A 13,344-nucleotide genomic window follows, 5' to 3' on the forward strand; every position below is an offset into this window, starting at 1 on the left:
GCTTATCAGAAAGGAGATCATAGCAATTATTTTACTTTTGTTTTAAAATACAATGATTATCTATTAAGGTTTTCATTGCTATTATATTCTTAAATATGTGTGATCAAAACGTCTTCAAAGAACGTTTGAGCTCAGTTATTGTGTTTCACTCTTTAAAGTGCTATAAGTTTTATTTTTTAACTCAATACTATATGTTATATGTATATTGTATAACATGGTGTGGGTGTATTATTATATGTGTGGTTTTTAAACTATAAAACTTGAATCACCATTCCACAGATTGTAAATTTAGCCTATCAACTTACAAGTTACAACCCAACTAAATACTTTGCTCTGATTAGCAATCATGGCATTGACATTACAAGCCAACGGTGATCTCATGGACTTTGGGATGTCAGCAAAAGCTGATGCCCTTATGAAAGTGCACGAGGCGGCTGTGACTCGGGATTACATTGCCCAGCCTCGAATGACCTACAAAACAGTTACCGGTGTTAACGGACCTCTTGTTATTCTGGACAATGTTAAGTTCCCCAAGTTTGCTGAAATCGTGTCTTTGACACTATCTGACGGCTCTGTAAGGAGTGGACAGGTTAGTCGAGAGACAATATAGGGGGGGGGGGGGGGGCCAAAATTCAGTGACTGAGCTATTAAGGCCAACGTATGTGCTCTGACTCCTTGCCTCCCCCCCCCCCCCCCCCCCCCCCCCCCTGTATAATATGTGCAGTAAAATTTAAGTTACTTTGACTCAATTGTTACTTAAGTAAATTTTGTACACTAGTGAACATTTTATTGTTTACATTTTTGTCGAAGGCAGGGAATAAATGATTTAGTGGTCGGATATAGGTTAAATATTGATGCTTTCAATAATAATAGATACCTGATATGTAAAGGGCCGCAGTTAACCTTTACCTGTACTGTGGTTATAATTTCACAGAAGCTAATAATGAAAACTACATAACATGATACTAAAGTATTGTAGCTGTTGTTGCCTTTATAATAGTAGACTGCCAATCCTTCTCTCTCTTATCTCACTTCGGTAAATATAGCAATATTTAGCATGTAATTTCTTTAGATTCACCATACAAATTACAATCTTAATCACTTGCAGGTTCTTGAGATAAGTGGATCTAAAGCGATTGTGCAAGTGTTCGAGGGGACCCCTGGTATCGACGCTAAACACACCACATGTGAATTCACAGGGGACATCCTCAGGTTAACATTTAACTCACTGTCACGTTGAATATCTTATCTCAGTTTTGTGAACCAGTGTGGAATGTGCTGTTTACACGTGACTAATAATTATGATGACGTCAGGACTCCAGTTTCTGAAGACATGTTGGGTCGTATGTTCAACGGATCCGGTAAACCTATTGATAATGGACCTCCGATCATGGCAGAGGATCTCCTAGATATTATGGGACAGCCTATCAACCCTTACGCTAGAGAATACCCCAGAGTACGTAAAATAGCTAAGATAGCTATGCGTTTTTTCACTTTTCTGCTATACCCTGCAATACAAAACATAGCCTAACTTGAAAGTTGAAATGAGTTAAAATATCAAATGCCTCTCCTAACAAATGTACACTTCTAATCACGTGTTTTGCAGGAGATGATACAGACAGGTATCTCAGCTATTGATGTGATGAACAGCATCGCTCGAGGTCAGAAGATTCCCATTTTCTCCGCTGCTGGTCTACCTCATAACGACATTGCTGCTCAAATTTGTCGACAGGCTGGTCTTGTTAAAACTGCTGATAAAGGTATTTACGACGATCACGAGGACAACTTTGCTATCATCTTCGGTGCTATGGGTGTAAGTTTTTCCTAGCTTTCTCCAAAACTTATGAATAACACATATCGTGATTAATCCGATATATTACTAAGTTGGTTTAAAATTACCCCTTTTCCGTTCTTATTTCCGTTCTTATTTTCCTTACTGAATAAAAGTCTTACATCAGTAACATTAACACTGCTAATTGCCCACAGGTGAACATGGAAGCAGCCCGGTTCTTCAAACAAGATTTCGAAGAGAGCGGTGCTATGGGCAACGTGGTGCTGTTCCTGAATCTCGCTAACGATCCGACTATCGAGAGGATCATCACCCCCAGGATTGCTCTCACTACTGCTGAATTCCTGGCATACCAGTGTGAGAAACACGTCCTCGTTATCTTGACTGACATGACTTCTTATGCTGAGGCCCTCCGTGAGGTTTGTAATATCACGTGTAATGTCACGTGTAATATCACGTGTAATGTCACGTGTAATGTCACGTGTAATGTCACGTGTAATGTCACGTGTAATATCACGTGTAATGTCACGTGTAATATTATTTGTTTTAATTGAAGACACTGGTGTACATGACGTGTATTCTAATGTTTACCTCCGAGATTTAGAACAATGCTCAATAATTTATTATACTGTAATTGTTAATTTGTTATGAAGATTGCCAAATTGATTGCCAGCCAGAACCCCCCCCCCCCCCCCCCCCTTCCCAGAAACTGACCAGATCCTGCCCAGGTATCAGCAGCAAGAGAAGAGGTGCCAGGTAGGCGAGGTTTCCCAGGTTACATGTACACAGATCTGGCTACTATCTACGAGAGGGCTGGGCGTGTGACGGGACGTAATGGCAGTATCACTCAGATCCCTATTCTTACTATGCCTAACGATGACATCACCCATCCTATCCCTGATTTGACGGGATACATTACTGAGGGACAGGTAACTTGTTGTGTGATAACTAGTGTGAGCTGTGTTTCAACTATGTAACCTTTAAACCTATCCCACATATGAATTACACACAATTTTTGTAACAGTTTCACTGAATAAATGCTACCTCTGGAATGTTCTGGAACGTTTGGTTAAAGTGCAATAGGTACAAAGGTTGTTGCAGTTTACAGCTTCACTCATCATGGTGACGAGTTTTAACTTAATAAATTTTCGAGATTTTGTCGTCCAAACACCTTTAAATTCGGCCTCAGTCAGTCGGCTCAAAGTCTTGTGAGACACTCTGCAACATAATGTATACTGAGTACTGTGTAGTGTAATAGTATGCACTGTGGACTTGACACTATGCGATCCTAAACAGTAGTATTCTTTCAGGTTAACCAAATTTACCTCAAAGTTCTGAACTTAAATGTAAACACGAGAAACCGTAGTACGTATATACGGAGTACACTAACATTATACATTGTACATTATACATTGTATAACCCCAGGTGTACGTAGAGAGGCAGCTTCACAACAGACAGATTTACCCTCCAATAAACGTGTTACCCTCCCTCTCCCGGCTCATGAGATCTGCTATTGGCGAGGGCATGACCAGGAAGGACCACTCTGATGTTTCTAACCAGCTGTATGCTTGTTATGCTATTGGTAAAGATGTCCAGGCTATGAAGGCTGTGGTCGGAGAAGAGGCTCTGTCTGCTGATGATCACAAATATTTGGAATTCCTGTACAAATTCGAGAAGAAATTCATTTCACAGGTAAGATGCGACATTTTAATTCGTCCTTTTTTTATTTAGTGACAGTTTTGATTTCACTATATACATTAGATTATATGCATTAGATAATATAATGCTTTATAATGCGGTATTTTTCAGGGTGTTTATGAAAACAGGACAGTATTTGAATCATTGGACATTGGCTGGCAACTACTTAGAATCTTCCCCAGGTTAGATATAACTTTTAATGTTTTGTTAGGGTTCGGATTACATTTAGGGGTACAAACTACTCGTGGGCTGATCATTTCTAATATGGCAGATGTGCCTGATACGCTGAGCATTTTCATCCTTGTTTCAAACCAAGCCGTTTAAACAATGTTACTGTAACCCAGGGACATGTTGAAAAGGATTCCCCAGACGACACTGGACGAATACTACGACAGAGCCCCTGACACAGCCGCCGGAGCAAATGCTGAGGATTAGTGACCACACTGCGGTCAGATCGTAGATTATGAGGAGCATGGACTTTTAAATTCTTGACACTGGCCCCGGCGGAGTATCTGGTTTAGAGTTGATCCCTGCCGTCTTCTGTGTTTTATTTATAGAATTAGAATTAGCTATTTTCTCATCCTCCCTCGATGTTAAGGATTCAGATGTAATCTTTGGTATCAGTAACTTATCGCAGTTCTTATAATATTAATCAACAAAATACTGATCGGATATTATAAAAAGGGATGAATATGATACTTGATAGTACAGAAATGATTAGCACTACCAAGACCGCAGGCGGTCGAGTGTTATATTTTATTGAATTCTGATGCTTAATGATTGTGATTAATGAGATGTTGAATTTCCTTTAATGTTTTGTAAGTGTAGATTCGATGAATTTCCTAAATACCAAAGTACTCTTGTTTTATTTATCATGAGATGACCTATAACCGAGGAAGGAAACCGGATAAGGTGCAGACGCGAAGCGGAAGAATCTTTTTACTAGTAAATATTGTCCTATACTGTAGGTAAACCAAAGATAACTTCGCGCGCACGAGTGTTCTTATTAGCGAGTATCATTGGAAATGATCCAGATATATCGCAGTCGATTGTTAAACCACCAACCACAAAATAATAAATAAGCGTATGTATATCAAAAATTCGTTCACATATTACGTAATCTATTTTTACCGACATCCATGAATGAGATCCAACTTGTAATGTAACATAATCAAGGTCTGAAAAGTTGTGAATTTTCTAATCAATATCGGGCTTGTCATACGTTGTATGACCCGCCGCGCACGAAGTGCGCGGCTCCCCCTGTAGCGTCACTATAGTGAAGCGGCAGTGGGGGTCACCGCGTGATACAATATCGGGCTAAGCATTTTAAAAATTGAACCGGATAAAATATGAAGCCGGATATCCGGTTGGAACAAAATTCAGCAGCGCCGGATATCCGGCAAGGTTCCTTAATTCACGATGCATCAATCCTTCACAGCTCGGCGAGGTCCAGTGCACAATGGTTTGTATCACGTCGTGACCCCACATTGTTGTTTCACTAGAGTGTAGAGTTTCTTTGACATACGTTGTATGACCCGCCGCGCACGAGTGTGGGGGTCACGACGTGATACAAGAGTTTCTACGATACAGGGGAGCCGCACACTCGTGCGCGGCGGGTCAAAGCGGGTTCCAGAGCGGGTTGTTCTTTATTGGAACAAACTCCCTTCGGAGGTAAAAAACTGCTTGTATTAATAGTATAGTGTAATTTCGTGAATACGTTTATATGGTGATACGTTGATTAAGCATATAATCGGTCGTGATGATCGTAACAGTTGCATATTTCAAGCTTTAACATGAATGTACAATAGTTGGAACAGAAGGAAGACGAAAAAGGGGCTTACAGCCACACAGTAAAGAGTAAATAGTTCGTTATATAAGTCTATCCAGACCAAGAAGTTGTTTGCGAAAATTATTCTATACAATTGAAATACATACGCGCCACGACTTTAGTTGTGGACACAACAAGAAAATTGAGAATAATCTTGTGCGAGGGTAGGGACCCAGATGTCGTTTCTAACCCAAATAAACTTTAAGGAGGCTTCTCATCAGTAGCCGCACCTCCTTACTCGGTTTCTGAACTGGAATTCTATGGGCTTCCAGACGGCCAGACCGAGTATTACCACCCCATCCTTCTAGAGTTCATCACAAGTAGCACCCACCTTGAAGATCTTTGACACCCAGACACACCACATTGGCGAACAAACTTTGGATATAATCTTACATGCTCCCGAAGGAATCCCTGGTTTATGGTCTTTCTCATCGTCACCAGCACTTTCACTAGGTCACAAGCTCTTTCACTGAAGTCATCAGCCCTTTCACTGAAGTCATCAGATGTGACTCTGATCAACGGTATAGTTGTGGACACAACAAGAAAATTGAGAATAATCTTGTGCGAGGGTAGGGACCCAGATGTCGTTTCCATGGGCTACATCACCGGGGGGGCAGGGGGGGCAGCTGCCCCCCCTGGGGTTTGGGGGACAAGTTTACAAAAACATGAAAATTTATTCTTCAACATAACATTAAACCAGACGGTTTGCTGCTAACGTAAATTCGTGTCCCTCAAGTACTGGAAAATGCGTCAAAATTGTCTAATTTCCTTAAAAATTTTCCGGGGGGCTTCGCCCCCCTATCCTTCGACAAGGGGCTTCGACCCCCTACCCCCCACCAGGGGCTCCACCCCTGGACCCCGCAGGGGGCTTCGCCCCCTTGCCCCCCCTGGGTTGAAGACGTGATGTAGCCCCTGGTTTCTAACCCAAATAAACTTTAAGGAGGCTTCTCATCAGTAGCCGCACCTCCTTACTCGGTTTCTGAACTGGAATTCTATGGGCTTCCAGACGGCCAGACCGAGTATTACCACCCCATCCTTCTAGAGTTCATCACAAGTAGCACCCACCTTGAAGATCTTTGACACCCAGACACACCCCATTGGCGAACAAACTTTGGATATAATCTTACATGCTCCCGAAGGAATCCCTGGTTTATGGTCTTTCTCATCGTCACCAGCACTTTCACTAGGTCACCAGCTCTTTCACTGAAGTCATCAGCCCTTTCACTGAAGTCATCAGATGTGACTCTGATCAACGGTATAGTTGTGGACACAACAAGAAAATTGAGAATAATCTTGTGCGAGGGTAGGGACCCAGATGTCGTTTCTAACCCAAATAAACTTTAAGGAGGCTTCTCATCAGTAGCCGCACCTCCTTACTCGGTTTCTGAACTGGAATTCTATGGGCTTCCAGACGGCCAGACCGAGTATTACCATCCCATCCTTCTAGAGTTCATCACAAGTAGCACCCACCTTGAAGATCTTTGACACCCAGACACACCCCATTGGCGAACAAACTTTGGATATAATCTTACATGCTCCCGAAGGAATCCCTGGTTTATGGTCTTTCTCATCGTCACCAGCACTTTCACTAGGTCACCAGCTCTTTCACTGAAGTCATCAGCCCTTTCACTGAAGTCATCAGATGTGACTCTGATCAACGGTATAGTTGTGGACACAACAAGAAAATTGAGAATAATCTTGTGCGAGGGTAGGGACCCAGATGTCGTTTCTAACCCAAATAAACTTTAAGGAGGCTTCTCATCAGTAGCCGCACCTCCTTACTCGGTTTCTGAACTGGAATTCTATGGGCTTCCAGACGGCCAGACCGAGTATTACCATCCCATCCTTCTAGAGTTCATCACAAGTAGCACCCACCTTGAAGATCTTTGACACCCAGACACACCCCATTGGCGAACAAACTTTGGATATAATCTTACATGCTCCCGAAGGAATCCCTGGTTTATGGTCTTTCTCATCGTCACCAGCACTTTCACTAGGTCACCAGCTCTTTCACTGAAGTCATCAGCCCTTTCACTGAAGTCATCAGATGTGACTCTGATCAACGGTATAGTTGTGGACACAACAAGAAAATTGAGAATAATCTTGTGCGAGGGTAGGGACCCAGATGTCGTTTCTAACCCAAATAAACTTTAAGGAGGCTTCTCATCAGTAGCCGCACCTCCTTACTCGGTTTCTGAACTGGAATTCTATGGGCTTCCAGACGGCCAGACCGAGTATTACCATCCCATCCTTCTAGAGTTCATCACAAGTAGCACCCACCTTGAAGATCTTTGACACCCAGACACACCCCATTGGCGAACAAACTTTGGATATAATCTTACATGCTCCCGAAGGAATCCCTGGTTTATGGTCTTTCTCATCGTCACCAGCACTTTCACTAGGTCACCAGCTCTTTCACTGAAGTCATCAGCCCTTTCACTGAAGTCATCAGATGTGACTCTGATCAACGGTATAGTTGTGGACACAACAAGAAAATTGAGAATAATCTTGTGCGAGGGTAGGGACCCAGATGTCGTTTCTAACCCAAATAAACTTTAAGGAGGCTTCTCATCAGTAGCCGCACCTCCTTACTCGGTTTCTGAACTGGAATTCTATGGGCTTCCAGACGGCCAGACCGAGTATTACCATCCCATCCTTCTAGAGTTCATCACAAGTAGCACCCACCTTGAAGATCTTTGACACCCAGACACACCCCATTGGCGAACAAACTTTGGATATAATCTTACATGCTCCCGAAGGAATCCCTGGTTTATGGTCTTTCTCATCGTCACCAGCACTTTCACTAGGTCACCAGCTCTTTCACTGAAGTCATCAGCCCTTTCACTGAAGTCATCAGATGTGACTCTGATCAACGGTATAGTTGTGGACACAACAAGAAAATTGAGAATAATCTTGTGCGAGGGTAGGGACCCAGATGTCGTTTCTAACCCAAATAAACTTTAAGGAGGCTTCTCATCAGTAGCATCTTTATACAGAAAGATTGTGTCTAGTTGTAATTTTTTGTCTGAGATTGGGTTTTAGACCATGTGTTGGTTATTTAAAGAATGTGTTTAGATTGGAGGCAGAGTGAGGGGTTAATGTGTAAAAAATTAAATCTTCAATCCACAACTTATTTGATATACGATCTGATGGACGAAATATATATGAGTAAATCTAAGTCTTATAAACCAGGAATCATCTTTTTTGATCTTAAGAAGGCCTTTGACACAGTAAATCATGAAATATTGCTTCAAAAATTGGCATATTATGGAATTGGTGGCATTGCTTTAACTTGGTTTAAGAACTTCTTATCTTGTAGATATCAATGCACTAGGATCAATGGCAAACTAAGTTCATTTTTAGAAGTTCTGAGTGGTGTACCACAAGGAAGCATCATTGGGCCTATATTATTTAGTATCTTCATAAATGACATCATTTATGCCTGTAACCTATCTAAGCCCTTTCTATTTGCAGATGATGGTGCACTATTCTTTGATCAAACCTGCAGAAGCACATTTATAAACATGAAAATAGAACTTATGACAATCTTTAAATGGCTCAGTGTAAATAAATTATCACTCAATGAAAAGAAGACTGAATTCCTATATTTTGATTCTGTTGATCAACATGATGAATTAACCATTGAATGTAATGAAGTAACTTTCACAATCAAGGAGTGCAAAGAGACAAAATATCTTGGCCTCATTCTAGATAGTAAATTAAACTTTAAAAGCCATGTAGATTATATTATTAGGAAGGTCATGAAGAGAATTGGTGCCATGTATAAAAGTAAAGCACTGCTACCCATTAAATATAGGAAAATGTTTGCCAATGCACTCATGTTGCCACAATTCGATTATTTAGACACGATCTATTGTAGAGCTGGCAAAACAAAACTTGCTGAACTTGACACTCTGTACAAAAAGGTAGCCAAAATAGCTCTCAACGTTCCACAAACAGAGAGCAGCCTTAATGTTTATAGAGACATGAAATGGTTACCACTCCATCTTAGACGACAACTCCATCTGTCAAATTATATGTTTAGAATCATCCATGACAATTGTCCTACAAACTTTATGAACAAATTTAGTTACATATCAGGAGGTAGTAGGAGCGGCGAAATCTGCAACCTATATGTTAATAGATCAACATCACATAAAAACTTTCAATACTTGGGGGCAAAATGTTGGAATAATGTTCCAACAGATCTACGAAATCTGCCCGATGTTAAAAGCTTTAGTGATTCGTATAAGAAACAGCTACTCTCATCTATAACAACAGACCCTAATTATACCGTCGACAATTCATATGACAAATTTTACACTGCAATCATAGTCGACGATAACTAAGCATCTTCTAATTCTTTTAAATCTGAGGCATATATAATTGATGTATCGAAAGGATTTTCCCTTTTTTACCACCTTACCATTTTGATTGATTTTGCACATGACTGACATGTTTTAACTGGAGAAAGGGTTCGCACAGTGGTAGTTTTATAAACCACTTTTAATTTATTGACCTATTATACCTAGTGGTAGTTTTATAGACCACATTTAATTTATTTACTTATTATACTTAGTATTTATTTTTGGTGACTGTATCACCCAGTTTTAACATTTGATAATTGTACAGTTTATTGACGACACATTGACTGAATGTTATTTTATTCTAATTTATATTCTAGATATTTTATTTATTTTTCAACAGACGACAACTTCCTGTTTTTTCTTCTATATTAGTTACTCATATCTCTTTTACAGACTTTTTTACAAGGACATTGACAGATGATACTCACATTAGGCATTCATTATTGCATCTAAATTATTTCACTTGCATTAGGTTTAGAAATTTATTCTCTGGTTAACAGATTTCAAATGTTTAATTAATTTGTAGTATGACAGTAAGGTATATAAGAAGTTATTTAATTTTGCTTGGGCTGTTATATTGACTATTGAGATTTAATGATGATATGGAATTTGAATTCTATATAAATTTACACTATGTGGTTGGGGCATTTTGCATAGTAAATATGGTTACTACTCCTATATATCATATTATTTGATTGGTATTCGATTTCTGATTATTTCTCTAGGAATATGATTATTATATCTCAATTTGGCTTTAGGTAGGGTGCCCCGCTAAAAGAACTGGATTCTTCCAGGAAGCATCCCGTGCACAGACCTTGGTCTACATATATATTAAATTATTAACCATTCATTCTGTATGTGCACGAAAATTTATTTCAATCAATCAATTGTTAATTCTATGGGGTGCTATAAAATCAAGGTCTATCCACTCAATTCTGATTGCACATCAATTTTTTTTCCTGTCATCACTCCTGGAGTAATGGATATTATATGTTTATTTCAATGAATATAATAAGCAGTAAATTAGAATAGAATCTTGTCTTCTTTTCAGCTCACTCTTCTGAAACCTCTTCCTCTACATTCTCAACCTCATCATCAACTTCCTCATCTTCATCATCAACATCATCACCCCTGTCTTCATCGCTGGTGGTGTGTGCGAGATTTAGGTCCAGTTCGTCAACGGGTATTGCTTTCTCATAATACCGTCCTCTGTGTCCTCTCACTGCAATCAAAACTGTTTTGAGTAGCTCAAATCGCAAACGACGTCTAAGATTTGCCATGATGAGGCTTTTGTCCTGGCTGGTCTTGGCTGCCAGAAGTGTTGCCACTCGTTTAAGGAACATGGTAGCCTGTGGGCCCATACCTCCGGTGGTCGAGAATACAAGGCCATTGCAGGTTCCTTTTTCGATCTGTACACAGCGGTCTCCATATTTCCTTTCTTTCTCTCTTTCATGCTTATTGTACATCTTTGCTGGGGTGTTGTGATTAGCGTTGGATCTGGCTCCGGGGTGTAAAACCCTGATATCAAAAAATGCCAACTCCATTGGTGACCACAGACCTCTAGCTGCAATGTCAAGCCTTGCCCCATCATCCAGAATGGTACCAGGGCGAAGGCTTTCTCCAGTGCATGGCTGGAGTGTGGGCTCTACAACAACCTCATTACAGATTTTTTCAAGAATGCTTGCAATGGTGTCTCTCAGTCGGTTGTGTCTGCTGTTGACAAAACCTCCTTTCTTGCAAATGAGAATGTGGTTGTAGGTGTTATCTTTGCCACAAATGCATTTCTTGGCTATGTTGGCAATGGGTAGAGCGTATCTCAGTGCTATAGCGTCTTTGAACCCTTGCTTGTTCAAGACAAATTCGTACTTCTCATAAGGTAGTCCGGTCAGCCAGCTTGATGCACCTTTTTCACATGCATGTGGGATCTTCTCACTGATCAAAGGTGGTAGATCGTTCATCAGCTGGTTTTTGAGAGATTTGTGTCTCTTTGCATTTGACAGGCTAATGGCACTCTTGACCGCTTTCCCAGCCTTTCTGTTGGTATTGAGAGTGGTGTGTGCTTCATAATGTGTTCTGTAAGCTGCTGGTTAGCCATGAGTGAGTTCTTGTATTCTCAATTCGATGTATTATTGTCTGTACTCAGATGGCAATGAGACGGGTTACCTGGGGACCTCAGGCTATGTTCATAGAGATTAGGCGGAATGACAGGCTGAGCGCGGCCCAGTAATGAGACGGGCTGCAAGGTTCCTGCCATAGTTATATAATGCTATTGTTAGAAACCTACCAGGTACATGAATCTGTGTTGTCTCAGCCGAATGTTCGAAAAACCGAGGTTAAATGAGAAGGGGCCTGCCTAAAAAGATTAAGAAGATTGTTGGTGATGAAAGCAACTTAACATCTTCCCTGGATACCCCTTCAGTGCATCTACATAGTAGTTTACTGTAAATATACTTCCATAATCAAATCATAAATCAAATCAAAGAATAATGACACTAACATCATCACACCTCATCGTAAATATTTCTATAAAAATTTGACTAAAATTTTAGAGGGCGAGAACGAACTTTGTGGATATAGAGAGTCTAGATTTGAACAAGGTCAAGGGTGAATTTAAAATGTTTCTGCCAATATTTAATCCAGTGTTCTCGGCCCACAGCTACAGGTTCCTCCTATTAAAAAAATTTTGATTTTGGTAAATGTGTGCTGACTCCACCGCCTATGTATTTAACCTAATATTTAGTGTATTACAGGTAGACATTGACTTAGGTAGGTATTTTTCTCTTAGGTAGATATTAAGAATTTGGTAAATTTCTTAATTGTATGACTATTTCCATTATTGAGACGTTTTTAATATTTAATTTAAGAGGGTTTTTGAAATTTTTATAGGACTGGTTCACAGTGTGAACAAATTCCAGATTTTTATATTTTTAAACTGATAATTAATAAATGATTTAAAAGTACCAATTTTAAAGTTGCCATGCTAAAGCCTTTAGGTCCAAAAATATACCCATTATGCTCACTTAAAAACAACTCTAAATCAGTAGGCTGTCACTCTATTAATGCACCACACTGCTACCTCCACTGCACTGAAATTTATACAATAAATTCTACAATCCTAATTTTGTATCGTGATGGAGACCGGAGTCCATACAAAACATTTACTAGGTTGCCGTTTGGTGTGAGCAATAGCGAACAGCACGCACACTCCTTTGCCCCGTCAACCTATATCTAATCTATTTAAAGAGTGACAACCATACTACACATTGAATTAGGATTCCTTTAAACATCAAATTGATTTATTGTAAACTTGTTTACTCTGGGTATATTATTGCCCACGTTAAGGGGCCTGTTAATAATTTATTAAATTATTAGCTATTTTAGATTTAATAATAATCTGTAACAAATGGCATAGAATTGAAATTTTTGTTTAACTGAATATTCCAGTTGGGGAATATATTGTATTTTGAAGGTTTCATTTTTTACAGGTTCATTGTGATATTATGTGTATACTAGGAAGCCTGCGGTAACAGGAATAAAGCAGTATCTTTCTTTGAAAGAAAGTTTTAATCGCATCAACAAATTTCATCTTAACCAAAGATACAGCAGATTTAAATGTAGAACACTTTAATCACAACGTAATTACCACAACACCGATCAAAAT

At 39.8% G+C, this 13,344-nt stretch overlaps 1 protein-coding gene across 1 annotated transcript; it reads left to right on the forward strand.

Moving 5' to 3' along the window:
• The first annotated feature begins 277 nt into the window (after nt 1-277).
• On the forward strand, nt 278-4,342 carry LOC134826121 (V-type proton ATPase subunit B). Its single transcript, XM_063838396.1, has 9 exons — nt 278-589; nt 1,109-1,212; nt 1,315-1,456; nt 1,607-1,813; nt 1,987-2,208; nt 2,518-2,718; nt 3,216-3,482; nt 3,600-3,670; nt 3,833-4,342. Exons 1-9 carry the CDS (start codon nt 347-349, stop codon nt 3,921-3,923), a joined length of 1,548 nt encoding a protein of 515 aa, XP_063694466.1. The 5' UTR covers nt 278-346; the 3' UTR covers nt 3,924-4,342.
• Nucleotides 4,343-13,344: the final 9,002 nt, after the last annotated feature.

This window comes from Bolinopsis microptera, chromosome 1 (assembly GCF_026151205.1).
Source record: "Bolinopsis microptera isolate Bmic1 chromosome 1, MBARI_Bmic_1.0, whole genome shotgun sequence".
Lineage (NCBI taxonomy): Eukaryota > Metazoa > Ctenophora > Tentaculata > Lobata > Bolinopsidae > Bolinopsis > Bolinopsis microptera.

Excerpts from the sequence above, each read along its gene's own strand:
- LOC134826121 (XM_063838396.1), top strand. The coding sequence starts at position 347 with ATGGCATTGACATTACAAGCCAACGGTGATCTCATGGACTTTGGGATG. Across the intron at positions 2,719-3,215 it reads GATACATTACTGAGGGACAG|GTGTACGTAGAGAGGCAGCT; the intron begins GTAACTTGTTGT and ends GTATAACCCCAG. Across the intron at positions 3,671-3,832 it reads CTACTTAGAATCTTCCCCAG|GGACATGTTGAAAAGGATTC; the intron begins GTTAGATATAAC and ends ACTGTAACCCAG.